The 16,633-nt window shown below is 38.6% G+C and overlaps 1 protein-coding gene across 1 annotated transcript; it reads left to right on the top strand.

The window, feature by feature from the left end:
- Nucleotides 1-402: 402 nt before the first annotated feature.
- On the top strand, nucleotides 403-12,321 carry LOC141796588 (adenosine receptor A1-like). Its single transcript, XM_074677804.1, has 3 exons — nucleotides 403-796; nucleotides 6,783-7,077; nucleotides 7,240-12,321. The coding sequence occupies exons 1-3, from the start codon at nucleotides 456-458 to the stop codon at nucleotides 7,621-7,623; spliced, it is 1,020 nt and encodes a 339-aa protein (XP_074533905.1). The 5' UTR covers nucleotides 403-455; the 3' UTR covers nucleotides 7,624-12,321.
- The last annotated feature ends 4,312 nt before the right edge of the window (nucleotides 12,322-16,633 follow it).

The raw sequence follows: 16,633 nt of genomic DNA, 5'->3' as shown, positions 1-16,633 counted from the left end.
ATGGAGTGGTGGATTGCGCATCCAAAGAATGACTCATTTCCAACAGGAAGTTTTCCTTCTGGGGACTAATTCTGTTTATTTTTTATAATCCTCGCAAATATTAAGGGAAAGCAGATCTTTTAATACACACTTTGGCAACCTGCTTGTGACTCATTCAGTGTCCCACCAGGTCCGTCCTGTCCCTCCAACAGCAGAACTGCAGGGGCTACTTCATTCTCGGAATCACTGCCTCAGGACCGTATGGGGAACAAGTCCTGCTTCCATGGCGCGCAGCTCTATACCCTGGACCGGATCCGAGTGTAATTCAGAGCAGCAGACACTACCTCTGCCTCTGTGGGGACATAAAACATGCGGGACTTAAGTCGGGGTGTCTCATAAACTCAAACTGGGAACTCCCTCCGCGTCCAGGCTGTTTCTCCACTGAGCGCGCACTCCTCCTCCAAGCATCCGTGAACATGTCTGCGGGTCTGCCTCCTTCTAAAGCCCTCTACATCGGGATGGAGGTGGTGATCGCGGTGTCCTCGGTCATCGGGAACGTGATGGTGGTCCTGGCTGTGCGTATCAACCGGTCTTTAAGGGACACCACGTTTTGTTTTATCGTCTCCCTGGCCTTGGCTGACATTGCAGTCGGGGCTTTGGTTATCCCGCTCGCCATAACAATCAGCATCGGACTCCAGACGCACTTCTACAGTTGTCTGCTGGTCGCCTGTACGGTGCTCGTCCTCACTCAAAGTTCAATCCTGGCGCTGCTGGCCATCGCAATCGACCGCTATCTGCGAGTCAAAATCCCCATGAGGTAGGCACAAAGGTGAATTCTTCCACTTTCTAATCTTGTCTGATTGAGAGCAGCCTTTGTGTCTGGACCGCTACTCGGACCAAGGACATCCAGAGCGCTATTTACAGAGTCATGCATGGTTGTCATTTTACCCACAACTGAAAATAGGATTTCAACAATGTGTGGCTTGTAATTTAAATAGACTGTATTACAATTTATTTGTAAGGGATACTCTAATATGCTTTTACACATCCAACACCTCTAATAACAACAACAGTGCCAGAGATAATGAGCAAATTTTAAGGCAGTGCCATACCTCTCGTGCTTTTGCAATTAATTCATGATTGAGAAAATCCGTTCATTTTTTTTGGCCAATACTTCCTTAAACTAAAGTGTTCAAGATTTACACTAAACTTCCGTGCATAAATACCAATTTAATAAATGCTTAATGAGGAAAATATTGTTAAAATTATCTTCCCAGTCCTCAATATATATGCATGTACTTTAAACTTAGATTATTATATAATTTGATTTCTGTCATGGAATGAAACAGCCAATAACATGTTTTTCCTAACATAGAGCTTGTCCTTACATTAGACATAGATAAAGAGATTTTATGAAAGTGACTGTGTGGTCCATATAGGACCACATATTAGGACGCTTGGAGTCCCATTAAGTCAAAGCTGTTCTAAAGCTGTTGAATTTCACACATCAGAGCCTGTTTAACAGCCTGAGCCAAAAAAAAAAAAAAAAAAAGCGCAAGAAGCATGTGGACGTTGTTGATTTTTATTCTTAATTATCTTTATGCTACTTTATTAATATCTAGGAAGGTATAATCTAGCATTTGCACTGTGACACACTAACAGAGATGTTCAAATCTATGAAGCTTATCATCACTCCATGTCTTGCTTCACTTTTATTTCACCCAAAGCTCAAATTGCCACTTAACGTTGGTTCATTTAACAAAAACCCTGGAACAAGTCAGGCAGAGGATGCATGATTGGTCAATGGGCTCATGGTGGCTGGTTGATGGATTGCATAATTTTTCAAGCTGGAAAACAGCACACACACACACACACACACACACACACACACACACACACACACACACACACACACACACACACACACACACACACAATCACACATTTATCACAGAGGACAATTATAAAGTAATACAAAGAGGAACACTTATGTTGTGTACTGATATCTGAATATCTGATTACAGGGTTTACTGTAATTTATCAAAGCGGTGCAGGGTTTCTTGGCTCTTTCCAACAGACAGAAAGAAAATGTGTTCAAATGTTAATCTGTTCAATCCCACATATTTATCCCCAGGACTGGCATCAGCAAAAGAAAAGTGGTCAGGTGCTTTCCATAAATGAGGAATCAAACAAGAGGGATATGTTATGGAAACACAAACCAGACAAAAAGCCTTTTCATCTCACTGCAGATTATTTTTTGTCATGTAAGTTCAGCTGGTCATGTTCAGATTTTACTGTCTCATTATATGAGCCAGAAAGAGTGTCTCCCTCCCTAAAACACCCATGGGACTCAGCAGGCACACGGTTTAACAGCCTCTGATTGCTTTTATAGTGGAGACACACTATCAGGAAAAGGTTGATGTGTCTAAGATTGGAAATTGTCAGGAGTTTTACAAGTGTGCTTTGGTGAAAGGATGACCTTTCGGCTGGGAGATGAGTATCAAAATTACACAAAAAATTAGACAAAGATGGAGGAAAGTGTGTCTTTAGCAAAGAGAGTTGGAGAGAGTAAGACTGCACCCCTGGGACTGAGTCAGCACCTACTCTTCAGGAATAAAGGAGGACCAGTCACCCACAGGGACCTTTCACGTCTATTTGACAATGACTAATTCATGGAACTGCCTGATTGTAGACCATCGTGTGGGAGAGACAGGATGAATGACACACAGAGAATTGCAGAGCGTCGTGTTTGGCAAAGACTCATACAGATTTCCTGTTCTGAAGCACAAAGAAGTCGAGTATGTTTTTACAGTGGCTGGCAGGAAATTAGGGATTTGAGATCATCTAAGCTACTTGTCCAGCTGCCATCAAAACACATGCAAAGGGTCTGGGATTACGGGACTAATAAATTTAACACTTTGAGCATGAAATAATTTCAGCCTCTACTACCTTGAAGTAACACCAGGTAAGTTTTAACAGAGGACATTCACATTTTGATTAAAATTTCTCATATTCTTGTTAGACTTGTACTAAAATATGGTTTATGTCATTAGCCTGAATGCATTTCAATGCTACAGCCTCTCTTGGTCTGCTCAATAAGTAGAATTATATATATATAAATATATAAATATTTATATTGTATGTGTTATTCATTCAGCCCCCCCCAAAAAACCCTGCACTGATGACTGCACGGTTCACTCAGCTTCCATGGAAAAATATTCCTACCCATCTACAGTAAACATCCGTCTGAACATTCCCTCTTTTGGCCAAGTCAAAACATTAGCTTGATTATTTAATAAATTCTAATGTTGATGGCAATGTCCTCATTCATCTCTCCCTCTTCTCTGAGCTTTACAGTTAACACAACATTAGTGACACAATGGTCTGAACTTCCGCCACTGTTACTATTATCACCATGATTAATTTATTGATAATGTTTTTGCTTTGGTGTAAACAGAGGGGGAAACCTGCTAGAGCTGACCCCTTCCTGTTCATGTGTGATGCGTGATCAGATTTTCCCATGTTATTGTTATTTTGTATTAATCATCAGTTTTATGGGGTTCAACCAATTTGTATCACAGCATGGGGATAAGACCGAAATTAAGACAATAGCAATCAGTAACTGACGCTATTAACTGAGTTTACAGACCCTGACTGTTATTACTGCTTCCCAAATAATGCATTAAGACATGAGATAACCTGATGGTTTGTGATGGTTTGTTTCATGGTGAATGGGGAGTCCATCTAAAGGACATGGTGTGAATGCATCACTATGTTTCTATCCTGAATGACAGGTTGCCTTGCTTGAGACTTGCTATTCAAAAGGTAGCAACATTTTATTATATATTTTACTCTGAATGGGGACAATAGTTTTCTAAATTAACATCAGAATGTGCTGAGGGAGTCTTCAAACTAGCAACTGAGACCATAAAACTCATTGCTGTGAATGCAGCAATGCATTCACAGCATATGTTCTTCTGTGACAAAAAAATTTATTCTTTTTTTTTTTCTTCTTCATTCTTCCGCCCGCTTTTTTGGACCGCTAAAACTCCGACAAACTTCAACCGATTTTCACCGTTCAAACTTCAAAACGTGTGTTTCAGTTGGGACAAGGGGGCTATGACTCTTCAGACACTTTTCACAAATACTTTTCGAGATATTTCAGAATTTGTGCGTTTTTTGGTCTCATAGAGATGAATGAGGAATTTTCAAAATTTCCTCCTTTCAGGACATTTTTTCAGCCTGCTTCAAACCCTTCTCATTCAGTCATACATTCAGCTACAAACTCCATTCGAACTTCAAAATATTCAGCTATCTTTTGGCTTCATTCAGTGGGTTTCAAATGTTTCCTAGCATTCATAGTTTCTTCACAATGACCCTTCAAAGGTAATGATGCATTTCAGCTCTTCGAGCCGTTTTAACATTGGTGTGTATTGGACGGAATGTTTTGGCTCAGAGTGGGAGATTCAAACGACAGAGCACGGAGAGGGGGAAACAAGACCTGAGAAACTTCTGGGTAAACTGCTCTTTTGGCCACATTTTTTGAGCTATCAACACAAATAAGCCCTCAGCATGTAAGTAGTCTTGTCCTGCTTCTGACAAAGTGGTTTTTAAAGCAAAAGGATGGAGCACTTTTTCACAAAATGGCCAACTGTCATGAGAAGTTAAAAAAAATCCCCATATACCTCCATGTTAATTCCTGAGGGGTTTTCTCAGAGATCAGTAAATTTTCCCTCATCTATCTATCGCTCTCGTGGGTTTGTTTCTTGACCTTCATGCATGAAATTTAGATCGGCAGCTTCCTCTGGGTCTCAGGATTCCTACGGTGTGTTCATTTTTATTCTAGCCCTCACGGTTTTGGCAAGGTGACAGGAGATTCGGACTCTTGCTTTGCCACAAAATCTTCATAACATTACTGTAACAAGGGCAAAGTTGTGCACCTGCACCTGCTGCCCTTGACGAGCTGGTCACCGTGGAAACCTTTCATCTCATGCAGCTGTTTATAGTAACTCGTCAAAACATCCAGGAACAAAGACAAGCATGTGTCTGTTAATTTATCATTGATCACCAATGTAAAATCTGGCTTCAGATAAGCCTCAGCAGACAGGTTTACATGATTGAACACACACACACACACACACACACACACACACACACACACACACACACACACACACACACACACACACACACACACACACACACACACACACACACACACACACACACACACACACACACACACACACAGGGCAGAAAGTATCACACTTGAACAGCATTTGACTTCCATTTCCCTGAGTCAGCTCCTTATTTTCCCAGATTTTTTTCTTTAAATTTAAATTCCTTCCTTTAATTCCTGAATTGATTCAGCCAGTCAAACTTTTAAATCCAATTTTAGATTACACTGATTCATGCTTCATCATCATTCTTTTTGTCAGAATTGCAAGCACCTTTACACCCTGATTTCAAAGGGAATGTGTTGGGAATCAACAGACTCCACCAGCTCTCTGATGGCAGTTGGTAAACAATGATCACCATGGCAACATCTGGCTTCAGATGGGCCTCAGCCTACAGGCTTACATGGTTAAAAAACTCACACACAGGACACACAGGATTACATTTTAACAGGGTTTAAGATAGCCGACTTACTTTTCCCCTCAGTCAGGTCATTATTTCCATCAATGTTCTTTAAAATTTCATACATTCCTTTAATTTTTGAATAGACGCAACAATTTCAACTTTAAATTCCTTCATCCATTCCATTTATTCGACCATTTATTTCCTTTCATCCAAGAGTTCATGGCAGGCTAATTCAGCATTCTGCATTAGCATTTCAGTGCAAGCTTTCCAGGAGTTCTTAAAACAATTTTCAGACATATCCTCATTCATTCATGTTCAGCATTCTGCATTAGCAGTTGAGCGCAAGCTTTTACAGGAGTTTTTAAAACAATTTTCAGACATATCCTCAGTCATTCATGATCAGCATTCTACATCAGCAGTTGAGCACAAGCTTTTCAAGACTTCATTCAACCATTTTAAGACAAATCTTCAGTCATTCATGTTCAGCATTCTGCATTAGCATTTCAGCGCGAGTTATCTAAGACTTCATTCAGCCATTTTCAGACATATCTTCAGTCATCCATGTTCAGCATTCTGCATTAGCAGTTCAGCGCAAGCTGCTTCAGCATTCTGCATTCACAGCGCAATTTCTTCAGAAATTGCTTTTCTAGTTAAAAAGGTTATTGGTATGATTAATCAACAAAGAAGTAGAGCATTTTTTCTCACAGTCCTCATAAATATCTCTCTTATTTTCATTGTTCAGTGAAGTGTGTAGTAGCCCTCTGTTGGTCATTTAACAGAATGTGAGTTTAGGGAAATGAAGCGTTGAGAACAAGTTGCACTGTTTGCAGACCAAACATGTTTATAATGTAATCACACATCTTTGTGAAACCAGTTCAGTTTCTCTTTTGTGGCCATCAAAATAATGCAGGTTTAAAGCTGATCCACACAAACTGTGGAGATGTCTTAAACGTGCCTTAAATGACTAAGAGTCTACGTTCACTTCTTTCATTTGGTTAGCAATGTTACATTATATGTCAGCATTAACAGTCCACTTAGAATTTAACTTTCATCGTCATCATTACTAATGAAATACAGTTATTCTTAACATTTAAAGCATTTGTGCTGGTAATGAAATCAAGTAGTGAGTTAATTTGGGTTCTGATGAAGAAAAATTGATATAATGGGGAAAAACACTCAAATAACTTAATTCTCTCATCTCTCATCTTCCTTTCTCATCGTAGTTATAAGCGGGTGGTGACCCCGCGGCGAGCTGGCACAGCTGTGTTATTGTGCTGGCTGGTGTCCATCATAGTGGGCCTGACGCCCATGTTGGGCTGGAATAATCTGCAGCATCTCCGTGGCAATGCCTCCCTTATCACTGATGACCTCCTGGTGACCTGTGAGTTTGAGACAGTCATCAGCATGGACTACATGGTCTACTTCAACTTCTTTGGCTGGGTGCTGCCGCCCTTGCTCCTCATGCTGGCCATCTATGCAGAGATTTTCTACATGATCCACAAGCAGCTAAACAAGAAGGTGAGGAGGACTGGCTTTTCTTCTGATAGATAATTTGAATCATTAAGTTTGTGTGCAGCAATCAAAAGACAATTATTCAGCTATTAAACCTACATAAATGTGAAATATTTACAACCAGGCATGATTAAAATTCCTCCCATCTTTTCCTTTATTTCTCTCCAGGTGACAGCCAGCCACACAGACCCCAGCCGTTACTTTGGCAAAGAACTCAAGCTGGCCAAGTCTCTGGCCTTGGTCCTTTTCCTCTTTGCAGTCAGTTGGCTTCCTCTTCACATCCTCAACTGCATCACCCTCTTTTGCCCTGCCTGTGAAAAGCCAATCTTCCTCATCTACATCGCTATCATCCTCACCCACGGTAACTCAGCCGTCAACCCCATCGTTTACGCTTTCCGCATTAAGAAATTCCGCACAGCCTTCCGGCAAATATGGAAAGTATATGTACTCTGTAAGGATCCTGTTGGTCGACTCCCTCAAAGAGGGAGCCAGAGAGGACAGAGTCATGAGAGGAGGCTAAGGCAAAATGACGATGACGACGATGATGTGTGACCTCTGGAAACGTACTGGCTTGCTGTGTAACTGTCTAAGTTTCACTCCTCTGGTTTACAGAGTGGAAAAGACTGGGCTTATTTTAACGTCCAAGGATTACAGGTCAAATGGCCTTAATGACTCAGAGAATGTCAGAGGGGTGAAAGGTCAAGGAACTCTTTCATAGACTGACCTCTGTCTTATGCAATTGAAGAGGACAGGGCGACACATCAGCATGAGGACGGGATAAACATCCCAGATCAGACAACAATGAAAAAAGATACATTTGTCCACAGGCTGACAAAATGTTTTTGATGTCGTATGGGAGAAGGGGCTTTTCATTGGTTTCAACATCCAACCTGTTGAACTTGAATCAATAAGTATATAGCTGTAGCACACACAGTACAGTAGTTGTGTAGACTGTATTGTATTTTTGATGTGTACTAAAACTCATTGATCTTTTCGTGTGAATAAGCTCAGACAGTTAAACATTACATTATGTGGTGAATTTACAAGCTCCGTTCATGTAATGAAGACAAACAAGGACTTAGTGTTTTGGATTGACTTGAGCACTGGAGGCACTGTGTCTGCGACCACTTGGACTCACAAATGTTAAGTTAATTGAGTTGGAAATAGCAGCTGATTACTTTGTTGTGATGAACCTCTTGCTCACTAACTGTGTCGATGTGTCAGACACACGCCCTTTACAGATGTGAAATGCACTCGTAAAGATTTTTGTATTATCATTTAGACCATGTGTCTAACAGAATGGCTGCTGCTAGCTTGAACAAAATATTACACTTAAAGATTGAACACTTGATGTACTTTATCAAACAGATAAATTTACAAATATTGAAGGTGGGAGCAGTGTCGTAGTGCTTGAGTCTGGTACCCTTGTTTTTCAGGACTCATTACTTGACTTGGACTTAGGCACTAATGACTCCTACTTAGACACAGACTTGAGCACTGGCTGTAATATGGCTGTGTGTGGCAGTTGATCAGGTAATGAGAATTTTAACTCCCTAAATTAACACTAACTATCTTTGAAAAACAATAACCTTAAGGTTGAAATACACACAACAAGAGTTTCAATAACTCCCAACTCTTAATGTCATCTCTGACATTGATTTGTGTAGCTTATGATTTTACTTGTAAGCGCATGCCATCTTTTATATTAAGTGTTTATGCAAGGAGACTGAAAGACTTCAACTATTTTACAGTAAATGTAAGCAGGAGCAGCAACTGTTTGCTGTGTAAAACAAACAAGACAAGACAAAACCAACCTTGGACTTGAACAAACATCTGTCCAGGATGCACACAGGAAAGTGAATGAAATGCTGTTGATTAATTTACAGTTATGAAGCTATCAGTGATGTCCACCACAGGATCCAGGATGATGAGTTAGTTAAAATTCTGTTAGTGGTGTGGTTAATTTCGAGTTTCTTAAACAGCTGCAATAATTCCTCACCACAAAGTTAATGAGTGTGTATTCCTGAGAGGATGGTGCACAGTTACAATGCAAAGCTCTGTAACCTCATCTACAAGAAAAATCATAGCCAAGTTCTGAATCTAATGTATGTCTTTTCCACCGAAATGAGGCCATAACTGGTGTTTACACAATGAATAGTTTGTAGTGAGATCATGGTTTTCCTGGTAATGACTCATATGTGATGATAGTTCTAACTAAAAAGTGACTGATTTTTCTTTGGTGACTCTGGTTGACTCAGACTTAAGCTTTTGTGACTTAACTACAACACTGCAATGGACCTACCTAAACCATTGTATCACAGTAGCTACATATGATCTATTGTTGTTGGTCACCCATTTAAAAAGTGCCATTCAGTCTTTTTAGTAATCTGTTATGCTTCTTTCTATGTGTATCCTCAATTCTCCTTTTCCATTACCGACAGAGGTTTCTTATTTCTTTTTCATTTTCTCCCTCCTGACAAAGTGTGATGTGTCCTGCATACAAATGTTGTTTTGTCACATCACCTGTATTACATGGCTGGTTTGGACCGCCCAGTGTTTACTTTTAGAATGAGTGAGATTGATGAGTGACATTTGATGTGTAATGTGGGGGTTAAAAAATGATTTTTGACACGTTTAATGTGTATAGAATTTAAGTAATTTATGTATAACTGCAAAGCTACTGTATAAAACTCGTCTTGCTAAGCAAACAGTTATTTATCTTTGAAAATTCCTCTGACAGCTGTTGAAGTAGTGAGCAGATTGGGAAATCAGCCCTTCAAGCATCTCATCTCATTCACTGTTTCTTTTTAACCACACAATAACTGGAGACAAAGAAAGAGAAAGAAATGTAAGAGAAAGCCACAAATTAAATCCACAGTGTTGTGGTGCTGATGGAAAACCACTGTGTCTTGTGAAAAAAAGAGCAACATACATTCTCCCCTTTTCTGTAACCAGGCCAAACCCATCAGTGGATGAAGGCCACTTTTTTGTGAGTATGCATTCATCTTTTGTCAGTCCGAAGAAAAAGTAGCCTTTTGTGAAAACTCAAAAGGTTATAAGGGGGTACCAGTCTGAGAGTGAGGTGAGAAAGTGGAAGGATTAATCTGTTTACAAGAGGGAACCAGACTGAGACAGAGCAACTGAAGTACTCATCAGGAGTGTTCATCTCTGATGAGGTCAGCGTGGAGGCCACCTTGATGCTTCGCCACCTGATAAACAGACGCCTCATGTGAACTTGTTGACCTCTGTCTTAACCTGCTGGCGCGCTGTGTGTTACAACGTGCATAAACACACACGCGCACACACTAACACTAACACATATGGTGTACATCCTCATCAGCTGTGCTCTCTGTGTTTCCAATGCTGCTCCTGTAATAACATTTCAATGTAATTTTTCTCTCACTTTGTGCTTAAGTCAAATGTTTTTAAAGTCACTATGTGTAGAGTCAGCTCAAAAATATCATATGACATTTAGATTATTATGTCAGCATAGGTTTTTGATGGAAGAAAAACAAGACAATCCAGGAGATAATTGCTTTAAAGCGTGCTGCTGTCATCCCATTCATTGTGTGTCCTCAGGTCGGGCTGATGGATGAGCAGGGATCAGAGATAGAGGAGTCATTCTTTGGTCAGATCATGTAAACCATTTATTAATTTATTAATTTATTTTCATTCTGACAAAAAATAAATTAATAAAACATTTAATGCAACAAAACAGATGTTATTCATATGAATGAAAAGACAGCAGAAAGAAAAAAAGGTTCATGTTTTTATTTTTTTGTGCTGATCACCTTGAATGAATACCACATTGTGTTTCTCCTCAGGATTGAGACATTTATCAGTGCTAATCACAGCAAATCCATCACAACCTCAGCAGTGTATCTACAAACTGTTATATGCCAAATGATGAACTGATTTTGATTTTGTATAACACATAAAAACTGAAGCCTCTGACCTCCACTAGAGTAGAGTAACTAATGAGCCAGAGATACTTGATGTTGCAGTTGTTTTCCTTAAATACATCATCAAGAAGCATTCATGGTGTTGTGGATCCAGTGCTGGCTCAAAGTAATACATTTATTTCCTAATACAAGCTTAACTCATCTATGTATCTACAGCACATTAGCCTGACATTGTTATTTCTGCACATAGTGGCTTTAAGTGATCTCACTGAACCAGTGTAATAACTTTACTGTAACCTGTGCAATATTCCCAAATGTACATTAACAATATCAAACGAAAATGTGTAGCCTAGATATTGTTTGTATGAATGCTGTTTATCAGAACCAACTGCTGGAGCCTCAAAGTAGTGGGTGCTAGTACACTGAGCTGTTTTGTTTATCTCTAGTAAAGATAAATTAAGTGAATTAAGGTCAAAAGATGGAGTCAAACAGATTTCATACTATTTGCTGAATGTGTTCATTACGTCACTGCAGCTGGTTTACTACTACTTCTGCTGTAGGATATTAATTTGATTCAAACACACAACAGATTGTACCACTGATGTATTATGTAGCCAATGTATTTGCAAAAGTGAGAAAAACCTATAGCCTGTCACTGTTTGGTGCTGTGAATGGTTTTTGCTGTACCACTTGAAAAGCCGTCATGCTCTGTTAATATGCTGTGTATGAATCTATCCAGAAGAGCTTCTGAATCTGGAAAGTGCATGGCATACTGAATGATACAAACCCCACAGCTCATTGATCATTGCCTTCCTGTCAGTGTGAAACCTGTACCTGAGTTTTAAACAGCTCCTCTGTTCACTTCAGGGGAAAAGAGTGTAGCCAAACTTAAATTAAACAGACATTGTTCACAACCTTCATACTTGCTGTACTACATTTTGATGCATTCCTTATTGTAATTCTTTCCCACCTTTGAAAATTCTGACAAGACTTACCTGGTTAAGCCCCCGTGTCACGTTCTTTGAACAGTCAGGGATTTAAAAAGATATCCCGAGGAAAGACAAGTCAATACTCTCCATGTGCTCCTACAGGGTGTGACTCCATCCACTTTACTTTGTTATAGATGGATGATTTTGGCCCACACTCAACTTAAAAACACCAGAATTACATCTGTATCTCTGAAAACAGTATTTTGACTATCATGCTTTGGGTCTGAACCATGTGTTTCTAAGCTACCCTTGTTCTATAATGCATGTTCAGACCCGTATTTGAAAATTTGAAAGGGCTGCTCTGCAAAGAATCAAGAATACCATGGATGCAAGAGCAAATGAAATGAATCAAGAGGAAAGGGAAATATATAAGACTGTTAAGGATCAGACCGGCAGATTTAATTGTTTTAGGGTCACCTTTTTGTTAATTAAGTAGATGTATAGGACCCATACATCATCTGACTTGGAATAAAAGGAAAAACACAAAGAAAAGCATGGTGTCAAAGTATCCATCCTGTAAATACAGCGAAAAGGTAACATCTCTGTTTGTGGCTCAGCACAGTTTTTTCCTGGGTCTCCTTCCCAGTTTTTAAAACCTGGTTTCAGGCCTCCCATGTGATGTCTTGCAGAGTGAGCATGGAGTTGGTGCAGACTGCCAAACAGCTGCACAGAGATACGTGCTGCTGTGTACAACTCAACCACAGCTATGGCTGTGAGTATCTGCAAGGTGAAGAATGCAGTGGCTGTATATTTCTTCAGATCGATGGCAAGCAGATATCTGTAAACTCAGGTCATTGTTCTGTGAAGACCGTAAAAGATGTGTGCGATGTCCAGACTGTCAGCAAGAATTTCTCACATATTTACGAGCACCCTTGACTTTGCACCTTTCTCACTCAGGTGAAAATCTACAGTCAGCTGCCTTTACGCCCTGGTGTGAACTGCAGCCCGCGAGCGTCAAGCTCTGTGAGCACGACACCAGAGAAAAACAAAACAAGAGACAGAAAATAGGATTTTGCTGTGGTCTATACTTAAAAGAAACTTTTCAACAAAAAAGAGAAGCTTGCAGACATGAAATGTGGTATAGATGTGTTTGGTCCTTCTTTTTCTTCTCAAAATAACAAACTGACTGCACAATGTACATGATATTATCAATTCTCATTTTAAATTTGGGTGTCTTTGACTCTTAACTAGCATCTGGTTCTTTAAAAAGGTCAATGCTGCCCTCCACTGGCTACAGCTTAGACTTAAAAAACATTAATCGCAACACAATTTAGGAGAGCTTAAATTAAACAAAGGATATTTTTTCTATCACTCAATTTTGGGAAAGGATGCCAGAATTTATTAAAAAGTTGCTAAGCCTCTGCCTCTGATCATATTTTGTTAAAGTATAAAATAACAAAGTTTTAGTAGTGTCAGTTTGGTCAATCAAAAGGTCACCTTGATATTTTGGAATGTGGTTTGTTTGTACATTGTTCTGATGAATATGATGATGGTGTTGACAGATGTCACACATGTACACAGGGGACATTTTTATAGTTTTAGACTGTAACATAAGACATTTTTGCATTAATTTAATCTTTACAGAATGAGAAAGAACACTGCTTTAACATTCAGCTCTACTGACAAAAGTCAAAAGTTTCGCAGCCAACTAAACAATTTTTCTGCTTTTAAGAATAAGCTATCATATCCTTAGACAGACCAAACACATTTGTCAGGCCTGACTATTCCCATATCTCTGGTGTTCTACAATCTGTTTTTCCTCCTTTGAACTCAATGTTTTGGGTTTATCCATCAGATTAAAATGTAGCAGTCGTGTGTTTTTGCTTGTTGTATCAGTCCCCTTTGAGATAAAGCCTCTAGAAAATGACAGCAAGAGGCAGAAAAAGTGGAGCAGAATTATGTTGACAGGCTTACACAGCCTGTCAGCAGTGTAGCAGTACAGCAGCTGCCACTCTATACATGGTGATGTGTAAACAGGGTTTATACAGGAGTCTGTTTGTGTGAGACACATTCCTTCGGATGAGAAACCAACTCCTGAGTGCAAGATGGAAAATTAGAAGAAGCTTGAAGAAACTACTGTTACACAGAAACATCTACTCATGGTTCACTAACAGTAATCCTAAACAGGAAGAATTTAAATTTGTATGAAATCTTGATTTTCAGACTGGTTTCCCAACAGCACATTCTTAACCCCCTGATGCCTGTTGTCACAAATTTGCGATATAACCTGTCAGGTCTTGATGCAGCTGAAATGACCTTTGTATCTCATTATTAACTATTGATTTATATTTTACACATACCATGGATCGTATCAGATCCACTATGTCAAAATTTAATGGTCAGGGGATGAACTTCTCAAGTCTTAATATATGATATAACTTAGTTATAACTATTGTATGTACTCAAATCAAAAATCCCCTCTTAATTAAACATCTGTAAGAATGCAAAAACACATAAAACAATCTATTTTTATAATTGTTATAATTATAATTATAATTTTATATAATTTTATATTGTTTTATAATTGTTGATAAACTCAGACAGCAAGGGGTTAAAGCCATAACTGACCAATGTGACTATTTACAACGTGCTGACAGAATAGGGCTGATGGTGACAGCATTCTGTGCTTTATTGACTCATTTTAAGACAGAGTATGTTCTCAGTTGGTTGTGCTAACTTCTGATCCAGATCTATCACACAGCTTTACAGAAGTGCAGCTGCTCCCATTTCATTAAACAATCTCCAAGCTGAATTTGCAGGCTGCACAGCATCATCCACTCCTCATCCTGTGCTGTATTTTGATCCAGACTGAACTATTACAATGGCTCTCAAAGGATAAATCAGCATTCTTGACTTTTCATCAAGATGTGTGCATTTTTGTTTTTAAATGAGATGCTTTGAAAAATATTTTATAACATTTCCCATGAGTTATTGTGCAAAAATCTATCAGCTCCCTCAGGATGGATTGCAGGGACTTAAGTCATAACCTAATCTTTTCCATCGTTCTGCCATCATCGGGTCACAATTTAACTCTCTCCAGTGAAATTACTTACTACAAATACTAACGAGATTTTTATACTCAGCGGTGTGGAACTCTGTTCAGTTCTTTCCACCACATCAGCATGTTAACATGCTTTTATCTATCTATCTATCTATCTATCTATCTATCTATCTATCTATCTATCTATCTATCTATCTATCTATCTATCTATCTATCTATCTATCTATCTATCTATCTATCTAGCTATCTAGCTAGCTAGCCACAAAACTATTATGATAACTTTTATTTGCTATTGGTAGTAGCATCACAGGGCTCACAAAAACAGGATTTAACAGGATTGGCTTTTCTGACGGAAAGTTTCGTTTAAGTATTTTGTATTATATCATCTTATTGTCAATACAACATAGTAAAAACAAAAGAAAAGTCATAATAGATTTGCATTGAATTTTTTTTAATGAAACTGTTTTCACAAAATTAAAAAAGTATTGTGTCTTTTCATTTTTGTCTAAAACAAGCTGCAAATACAACCACAACTATCTATACAACAATACATTTAAATGTTTTGGCGCTTTACTGTTGATTAAACCTCAGAAGATGTACCAGTTGAAAAAAGACATCAATGCTTCATACAGACAATAACACAAGGACAAAAAACATGCTTAACATACACACATTTTGACATCATACGCAAAAGCACTTAAGCAAGAAAAGTTAATTTGAGCTTAAGACATTTTAAAAATTACATCATGAAATACCCGTATCAATTTTTCCTTTAATAAATAAGTACCATAAAACACATTCATTCTCTGGAAATCATAACTTGATTGAAAACCTGAAGGAAATCCCAGGTTTAATATTAATAATAATTTAAACAGATCTACTTTTCTAATCAAACCTTGTAGTGATAAGAATCCCTTTATTTTACTTGGCACATACAGCTTATCCAAGAGGATACATTGAAAAAAAAAAACACAAGTTGAATCAAGATGCCTAAATTTTTTTATAGCTCAGGGTTGTAACTGATTAATTGACTTGCATGAAAAATTGAATCGGAACTAAAGCTTTTACAACAAACAACAATCTGATGTGCTATTTCTAGTTTCCAAAACTAGTTGTGAAAAAACTGGCACAGCAGAAAAACAAATTCGGAAGCATTGCATCCAACTTTTGGTGAAATCAGTTGTTCATCAACAGAATTAAATCGTAATGATTCCAATCAGTTTGTGTCCTTAAAACAACCTAGTCTGCAGAGTGATCAACCAATTAATGTAAGGAAGCAGAGCTTTCTTTTCTCGACAGCAGCTGCAATTCATTTGAAAAACTTCACATAAAAAGGTTGTTAAAATCCATGATTGCTCAATCGCTGATTAAGACACATCATCAGAACATTTAGTCAGTGTAAGATTGTATAAAACAGAAAGTCTGTGAAGAAGCTGATTGTTAGAGCTTTAGTGTGATCAGTTGTCTGCCTGTATGATAGAAAACAGATTACAGGCTGAAAGTGGCTCCAGAAGGTCAGCTGGTGAGATTTGTTGTTCAGGTAAGTGTGCATTAAAGAGAGGCTGGTTTGGCAGGAGTTGGACTCAAACTTTAACCTTTTCCTAAAAGACAAAAAAAAAAAAAAAAACATTACAGATTGTCAGCAAAGGTGTGAAAAAAAACTGGCCATG

Source organism: Halichoeres trimaculatus, unplaced genomic scaffold (assembly GCF_033239565.1).
Source record: "Halichoeres trimaculatus isolate MK-OKI-2021-1 unplaced genomic scaffold, fHalTri1.1 fHalTri1_scaffold_1, whole genome shotgun sequence".
In the NCBI taxonomy this organism is placed as follows: Eukaryota; Metazoa; Chordata; class Actinopteri; order Labriformes; family Labridae; genus Halichoeres; species Halichoeres trimaculatus.
Note: the sequence above shows the minus strand (reverse complement) of the source record. Positions and strands in the feature narration are given on the sequence as shown.